We start from the raw sequence: 8,491 nt of genomic DNA, 5'->3' as shown, positions 1-8,491 counted from the left end.
GAGCTGCTGCGCATACTTGGCAGTTTCGGCCTCTGCGAAAAAAAATTTGAACTCAAAAAATGAGAAGTGGAAATAAAAGAAATGAACTTTAAAGGAGCTGAAGAGCTGCACAGGTTCAGGGGCTCGGGTGTACGTGCACCTGAAAGCTCCAGCTGCCGCGCTACAGCTTCGTGCTGCGCCTTTTGCTGCTGCAGCAGCAGCGGCAAATCTCTCGGGGGGCCCCTCTGGGGGGCCCCCAAGTCTTCTTGTTCTTCTTCTTCTTCCTCGTCTTCATCTTCAGAAAGCAGCACCTAATTCAGAAAATGATCTAAACCCTAGACCCCAGCATTAGCTCTGGGCTGGGCTCGCCTTCCGGGCTCCGTACGAGGGTTTAGGGTTTAGGGTATAGGGTTTAGGGTTTAGGGTTTAGGCGTTATTAGGGTTTTGAGTCACCGCATTTATTTCGTTGACCGCCCCGCGAATCGCGCACCACGCATTCTGCATTCTTCAAGATGATCGGAACAGCTTTCGGTCTTGAACTCCACACCCTACACTTGAACTCCAAACCCTAGGCCTCGGAAGCTGGCTCAAGAGGCCCATAAGGCGCAAATCTAAGAGTGAAAACAATAAATAAAAGACATTTAGAAAAGAAACTCAGACTTTAAACACTACTTTACGAGGCTTTCCTCCTGCACAGCGGAGGGGCCCCATAGGGGCCCCCAACTCGCGCTCGGTCTTTCGTGACGAAGTTTCACTTCTTTTTCTTCACTTTCTTTTATTTATTGCAATTAAAATATTCAAATAAAACGTTTGAGCGCAGTGTCATCGCGTTGAGTGTCTGGTTTCCCTTCTTTTCTAGCTCAAGTGCATGCTCGGCCAGCCTTGGCTGCACAGAACAGGCAAAACAGTTTGTGCAAAGATTTCGGATTATTTTGTCTAAAAACAATCTTTTGGCCTTTTTTGTTTTGTATTTTATTTGTATATTATTTATTTAAAACAAATTTTGGCACTTTTCTTGTCTTGCATTTTCTTTGTATCCACCGCTGTTCGCACGCATGGCGTTCCAGAATCCCAGACCAGCTCCTAAATGTTTTTTTGCCCCTCATATTTCACGTAAAATTAAACTAAATTTCGTTTTAAATACAAAAAACACATTTTAAATGCAAAAGGAACATCTCTAGAGGATCTTTGCACCAAATACGCAGCTGAAAAATGCTGTGTGCTGCCGCCAGCCATTCCAGTTGCTTCCTTTCTTATCTCGCGATCAATTCCAAATTGTTTTCTACTTTTTAAAACGCTACCGAAGCTCTCCAGCATATTTCTGAGATGATTTACCTTTTAATTCATGAACAGCAAGGCTCTGCTTCCTTCGAAACCAAAGAAGAGTCTCGACAAGATAAGCTGCAGCCAGCTTGCCTCTGCTGCAGTTAGCTAGCCGCTGCTGCAGCTAGCTACCTGCAGCAGCAGCTAGCTAGCTGCTGCTGCAGCTAGCTAGCAGCTGCCCATGTTGCTAGGGCTTTGAAGCGCTTCGTAGCTGCAAGAATGCCCACTTCAAAACCACCTACTTACTGTTTTGAGCCTATCACCTGATCTCTTCAACTATTTATCTTTTCCTGCGTTCTTCATGGCACATCTAATTGCACAAAAGTATTTTCTTTAAAGTTTCTTTTGTGACCTCGTTTCCATCAGCACACACTTCAGGTGTACGTACACATAAAACTCTCAGGAAATCCGCAGACCCTAACGGATCACAAACGGCACTCTTTTTTGACTAACATTTCCAGCACGCAAAGCAGCAGGAAATCCCTAAGACTGCAGCGCATGCAGCTAAAGGGGGGCCCCCAGTGCCGCCTTTGGGGCTGGGGGGCCCCTGAGGCGCAAGTGGCGCTGCTGCGGGGCCCCTAGAAGCTTCTAGAAGCACCTGAAGCCCCTGGGGGCCCTTGGGGGGCCCCCCAGGCCCGGGGGGCCCCCAGCTGGAGGGGTGGGGGCCCCCAGCCGGGGGCGGAGCGCTGTTGGGTATTTGTACACAAGGCACTAGTCGTTGGTGGCCTTTGCCTACAACGAAGAGAAAAGTCTTTCTTCGTGCTGCACAAGCAGCAGCAGCAGCAGCAACTGCTGCTGCTGCTGCTGCTTGCGGCTGTCAATAGACGGAAAGAAGAAACAACAAAGAAGAAGTGTTTTCTTCTTCGTGCTGTTTGCCTCAACTGTTCAGAAGCTCGGGAACGCTGCAGTCATATAACCTTGCTTTTCGCGTGCTGCTACTGTTATTGTTGTTGCTGTTGCTGCTGCTGCCGCTGCTGCTTCTGCTGCTGCTGCTGCAGCTAAGAATGTTCGTTGGCTTGTCGCACCGCCAGACGGCAGCGGCGGCAAAGTTCTTCCCAGTCGACTTCGGGGAACTTCTCCCTGAGCTGCTCCCCCTGCAAATAGAGTACAAGTAAAAACAGAAAAAGCAAAAACACTTAAATAATAATATAATTATCATTTAATATTAAATAATAATATAATTATCATTTAATATTAAATAATAATATAATTTTAAAGAGAAAAGTCGCGTATGCAGCAAACGGATGCATGCATTCCGTGCATGCAGTTCAACTTCTGCATGCACGTGGGTCTACGCACACACCTAAACGTGAAAATCTGAAAATCAGAAAAAAAGATGAGAGAAACTGGAGGGAAATGCAAACGAAAAAACCAAAAGAAACAAAAATGTGAAACAGAAGAAAGCGAGAAATTGAGAAAAAGAAGAGAAAACGAGAAACTGTCTTGCATGCAGATGCAAAGATACAAGAAGACTGGCAAATGAATGCAGTAGAAGACTGAGGAAAAGGGAAAAACAGAAAGCGAAACGAAAAACAATAAGAGAGAAAAAAGAAACACAAGCAAGTTTAAACAACCCCACCCAAATAATCTGAGAAATGGGGAAAACGCGAAAATTCAAGAACACCGAAACGCATGCAGAGGCAGCCACAGCTCCAGACGGCGGCAAACGAAGACAGCGCGAGAAACCCCACAGAAACACTGATCGAAAAGAACAACTAAAGACAAAAAGAAAGGAAAAGAAAAGGATAAAAGAAGAAAAGAAAGAAGAAAGGACCTTGTTCGCGTAGGCGAGGAAGTGAACAACCCAGGCGCCGCGGTCTTGGCGCTGCACACTGGTGTCCACGACAATGCTGCACCAGCCCTCGATGCAGAGGCTGAAACGCGTGGAGCAGCGGGGGTCCAGGTCGATGGAAAGCGGGTTTATTATCAAAGAAACAGACCCCAAACAACCTTCTAAACCTCCCACTTCATAAGCCCTTCGGTCTCGAAACCAAAACCAGTGGCCTCTGTACAGCAGGAAGTACCGCGCGCTCCACCGCACGCGGCACCGCGGCCACGAGCTCCCCGGCGCCGTGTGCACGTTTCCTGCAAAACCCCGAAACTCCGCCATTTTCAACCACTTTTTCCGCGATCAACCCCAAAAATATGCAAATTTCGCAATTAAATTCACAAAAAACGCAAAGTTGAAACGAAAAGCGACGGAAAACACCAAAGATCGCCTCCAAACGCGATTTTCTGAACGAGAAATGCAGCTTTCCTGCAAGCCTCAGTGCAGAATTCGGAACCCCAGCGACTACAACTTCGCGGAAAACTGTCGAATTTAGAACTCGAAACAATAAATTAAAACAATTAAAAAGAATTAAAAAAGTTAAAAACAATTAGCAGCAACTGAAAACGAAAAAGACAGAGCTTTCCGCCGCACCGTGGTACAGGGGAAGCCGGTCTATGCCCAACTCCCCAGTGCTGTCTTCGAGCAAATAGCCGTTGAAAGCTTTCGAAAGTCTTATTGCAGAAGCAGACATCTGAACAGAAGAAAATTGTTTAATTATGAGTCTTTGAAAGGACTTGCTGGAGATGGGGTGTTTCTCCTGCACGTAGGTTGGCTGCCGCTTCACGAAGTCGGGCTCCGCTGCGGCCTGCTGCTGCTGCTGCTGCTGCTGCTGCTGCAGCAGAAACGCCGAAGTGTCGTACTGCAGCATCGGCGCGCCGCCCCCAGTCTCGTCCTCGAAGGCGTTTATGATGTCGCTTTCCGTGTTGCAGGGGTGCAGCGCGAGGCTCGCGAACTGCTGCTGCAGCAGCAGCTGCTGCTGCTGCTGCTGCTGCGCGTGCTGCTGATACGGCAACGGAGAAGAAGCATACTTCTGCAGCGAGCCGCTCGCGCTGCTGCTGCGTCTTGCTGCAGCAAAGCGGGCAGAGAGGTCGGGGAGGATGCCGCGTGTGCCCCAGGCGCTGCTGTTGTTGCTGCTGCCGTCGCCTTTGGCTGCTGCTGCTGCTGCTGCAGCAGCAGCAGCAGCAGCCGCTGCTGCAGCAGAAGCTTCCCGCGGGCCCACGGAACCAATGGACCACTCAGCCGCCGGAAGGAAGTGACCATCCCCCCTCTTGGCGCCCTCAGGCCCTTCCATTTTCGCAAACTCTAAATTAGGGTTTAGGGTTTGGGGCACACGGATTCGCCATACCTTTTGCTGCGGGGAAGCTTGCAAACCCTGAGACGAAACCCTCGGCCAAACCCCCGGCGCAAACCCTAAACCCTCGCCGCGGCCAGCCGCGGAAGCACTGCTGCGGGGAGCAGCAGCCTCGGCGCGCCGCGATGGTTTAGGGTTTAGGGTTTGGGAAAAGGGTTTAGGGTTTGTGTGGCAGAAGGGCGGCTGCGCTCTCGGGAGGGCCAGCCGGCCGGCTGCAGAGGCAGCAGGTGTGTTTACGGGGGCGGTTTGAGGGTTTGGAGAAAAGGTTTCATAAAATCTCAAACCCTAAACCCTAAACCCTAAACCCTAAACCCTCGGCCACGCCTGGTGCGCCCCAGAGCCGGGGGCCTGCAGGACAAGTTCGCTGCTGCTGCAGGGTTTCCTGCGGAGTGGTCCAGTGGTCTTGACCAGCGGTGAAGCGAAGAGAAGGCATTAAAACTGTGGAAAAGGAGTTTTACACAAACCCTAAACCCTAAACCCTAAACCCTAAACCCTAAACCCTGCGGGGGCCCTGGCTGGTCCTCGGTTAGCCGCGGCCTCTCGAGGCCCCAGCACGAGACGGGACCCCCGCTCCTCGCCAGGCTGCAGCAAAACACTGAAAAGGGGAATTAAAATCCTTTTAAAAGTACTTCTTACTTGTTTGGATTCAAAATCTTTCAACTCCGGATTCAGAAAGCTGCGCTTTCCCCGCCTCCGCGCGGCGCCACCGCCAGCCAGTTGCTGCTGAGAGCCTCCTTAGCAAATCTGCTGCTCCCAGCTTTCCAGTTTTGCAAATTGCTGCTGCTGCAGCGCGAAAAAGCTGCTGCTGCTGCTGCTGCTGCCTGCTGTTTGCTGCTGCCACCCGCTCCTGCGCTGCGGCGCGCCCAGTGGACTCCGCAGCAGCCACGGCTGCAGCGCCAGCCCGAAAAGCGGAAATTACGCGAAGACAGTCTCGAAAAACGAAAAAGTCAAATTTAAAAAGCTCAAAAACTCAAAAACAAAAAGACGGAACCCGAAAGACAGCCACTGACGCCCGGGCGGCGGAAATCGACTTCGCCGGAAAGCACTTAAACACTTTTCTGCAGAAGTCCATTTAATTTAAAACAACTTCCATAGCAGATTCAGACAAACAATAGGAAAACGAGACAGCTCGCAGAGCACCAGCCTCAATTGAAACAAATGAAGAAACAAAATGAACTTCTTCCGCCGCAAAATGGTGCGTTCAACTTGTAGTAGCTATAGGGTGTACGTACACCTCAGGAAAAGAAAGAATGCAAGAAGTATTTGGCAAATCGATTACTTGCAACACTTTCTCTCCGTGTGCGAACATCATATTTGCACATTCTAACTCTAAACAATTGGATAATTGTTTCAAGAAATGCATGCAATTCAGGAAGTCTGTGCAGATTCAAGTATTTCGTCTAAGTCGCGAGTGGTGATAAGGAAAAAAGATGGAACAAAGACATTTTTTTCCTTCTGTTAAGAGAGCTTCCCTCTAGTTTGCATGCATGCATAAAAAGCGGACAATTGGGTTTTATGAAAAGATTGAATTCCGAATTTTCTCTGCATGTTTTTGATTGTCTGGGGCTGCGAGTGGAGAGCGTAAAAGCCCTTTTCGCATGCACTTGCAGACTGGGCAAAGTGCATGCAAATGTTCCGTTTTTTATTTCTTTTTATTTCTTTTTATTTCCTTCGAGTTCTTCAAGTTTCTGAATTTGTTTTCATTTGCCATTCTTTGTAAGTGCTGCAGTAATGCTTCTGCACTTGTCCAATCACTATCAGCAAATTCGAAACCCGCCGATCTTCGATGCCGCTCAGCACCATCTCCACCTGCGCCACCAAACACCCAAACCCTAAACCCTAAACCCTAAACCCTAAGCCCTAAACCCTAGCGGTTTGGTTTAAACCCTAGACCAAAATAACCGCGCAACACCCGCATTTTGTCCTTGAAACGAGTCAGTTTTCCGAAGAAAGCTGCACAGCCTTCGCCGGCGCTGCACTGCGGTGTACATACACCCCGGCTACTGGCTTGGCTGCTGCGCTGCGGTGTACGTACACCCCAGCCACCGGGGCGTCGCGAGCCGCCGCTCACCTCTTCTTTCAGTTTTTGCAAATTAATAAATTCTGCATATTTGCGTCCGAAGAAGATGCAGCGCAGAAACAGAAAGCGACTTCGCGCAGGCGAAGTCTCCTTAATTAGATCTTCAATTAAATGGACCATTAAAAAGTGCAACAACTGAAAAAAACAAAAAAGAAAAAGTCACAAGACTCTACAGATTCAGTCAAATAAACTAGACCACCGGACCCGCAGTTGGGGGCTTTACTGCAGGGTTTAGGGTTCATTTGAGGGTTTGGGGTTTATTTGAAGGCTTGGGGTTTTTCTGAGGGTTTAGGGACTCTTTGAGGGTTTAGGGTTTGTTTTAGGGTTTAGGGTTTGTTTTAGGGTTTAGGGTTTTGGCAAGTTTCGCTACCTGTTCTGCTTCGGTGTTGGTTGGCATTGGCGCCGATGCTGCTGCAGCTTCTTCTCTCCTGAAACGCAAACCCTCGAGTTCTAAACCCTAGATTAGCGTAAACACCGGCAACCAGTTCCAACAACGCCCAACCCCCAAACCCTAAACCGTAAACCCTAAACCCTAAACCCTGCGCCGACGCACGCATTTTCGCACTCGTCCAGGGCGCCTCTAAGAACTGTTTCAACCAACTCGAGCTGCCCCCAGGAGTCTGCAGACGCAAAAGTTGGAAAGTTTTGGAAATGGATTTGAAGAAAAAGAACAAAAGTGGCAAACCCTCGCAAAGAAAAGAAGCTGCAGGGCCACGGGGTGTACAGACACACCGCGGATGTTTGCGTCCGCCGCGCACAACTCCTGCAGCACTCGGGCTCTTTGGAGAATTCCGGATTTCAGAAACGCATGCAAAGTGAGTGCAGTCCTGCGGAATCCGGGAAAAAGAGGCACAAAAAGGGGTTTATTTCGACAAAAATGCAATGGTTTTGTCGAGTTTTACACGCTAAATTAGGGTTTGAGTTCGAAAATTCAAAAATGAACTCGCCGCTGCTGAGATGTGCTCCAGAACTTCTGCACCGCCTGCAGCACCGCGGGGTGTATGTCCACCTCGGGCTCGCGCGCCTCCGCCGGATCTTCACTTTGGTTTGCAAAACAAATAAAAGTTTGCAAATAATTCGAAAGAATTCTATTTAAATGAGTTTGTGTTTTGCTTCCGAAAGAAAGAAGACAAAACACAAACAACTTCAGGGCCTCCTCGGGGGTCCAGGGGGCCCCCGAGGTGTCTCGACAGCAGGTCTCAAGAATGGAAGTGTCCACAACTCGGGGGGGCCCCCTTTGTTCTCCCTTTTCGCTTTCTTCTTCCATCACTGTATCATCTTCTGCTGCTGCTGCTGCTGCTGCGCTGCCTGCTGCTGCTGTTGAGTCCGCAGCTTCTCCGTCCAACGTTTCCGCTGCTGCCGGCGAGTTGCTGCCGTTCACTGCTCCTGCTGCTGCTGCGTCTCCTGCTGCTGCGTCTGCTGTTGCGTCTGCTGCTGCGTCTGCTGCTGCAGCAGCCTCCTTCTGCTCTCCTTCTGCTGCTGCGTCTTTCCCTTCTGCTGCTTCTGCTGCACCGTCGGTGTCCATGGCGCCTTCTGCCCCTGCACAAAACCACCCAACCCTAAACCCTACACCCTAAACCCTAAAACCCAAACCCTAAACCCTAAACCCTAAACCCTGAACCCTAAAAACCAAACCCTAAATTCTAAACCCTAGACCCTAGACCCTAAACCCTAAGAACCAAACCAAACCTTAAACCCTAAGCCCTGGACAAGAAATAAGTCTTTAGCCAAGACCAAGGGCCAAACGCCACAAGTTTCTTTTTAGTGTCTCACTTTCTTCCGAATTTTCTTCAACTTGAAACTTCTGCGGAGGCACAAGAGGCCCTTTGCTTTTGTGGCGCCCCACAAGAGACACCAGCAGTCTGTACACCCCAACTGCACTTTCTTTCTTTTCCTCTTCTCCTCTAAATGAGAACTTCAGCATTTG

The 8,491-nt window shown here is 49.5% G+C and overlaps 2 protein-coding genes across 2 annotated transcripts; both read right to left on the bottom strand.

The window, feature by feature from the left end:
* Positions 1-2,300: 2,300 nt before the first annotated feature.
* ETH_00003120 (uncharacterized protein) lies at positions 2,301-4,424 on the bottom strand (the record flags this gene model as incomplete). Its single annotated transcript, XM_013380164.1, has 3 exons — positions 2,301-2,396; positions 3,077-3,387; positions 3,725-4,424. 3 exons carry the CDS (start codon positions 4,422-4,424, stop codon positions 2,301-2,303), a joined length of 1,107 nt encoding a protein of 368 aa, XP_013235618.1.
* A 1,740-nt stretch (positions 4,425-6,164) lies between these two features.
* ETH_00003115 (uncharacterized protein) lies at positions 6,165-8,488 on the bottom strand (the record flags this gene model as incomplete). Its single annotated transcript, XM_013380163.1, has 7 exons — positions 6,165-6,293; positions 6,556-6,699; positions 6,935-6,992; positions 7,118-7,184; positions 7,297-7,391; positions 7,512-8,103; positions 8,338-8,488. 7 exons carry the CDS (start codon positions 8,486-8,488, stop codon positions 6,165-6,167), a joined length of 1,236 nt encoding a protein of 411 aa, XP_013235617.1.
* Between the last annotated feature and the right edge of the window lie 3 nt (positions 8,489-8,491).

This window comes from Eimeria tenella, genomic scaffold, assembly GCF_000499545.2.
Source record: "Eimeria tenella Houghton genomic scaffold, Eth_scaff453, whole genome shotgun sequence".
Classification (NCBI taxonomy): Eukaryota; Apicomplexa; class Conoidasida; order Eucoccidiorida; family Eimeriidae; genus Eimeria; species Eimeria tenella.
This window is presented reverse-complemented; position numbering and strand designations above follow the sequence as displayed.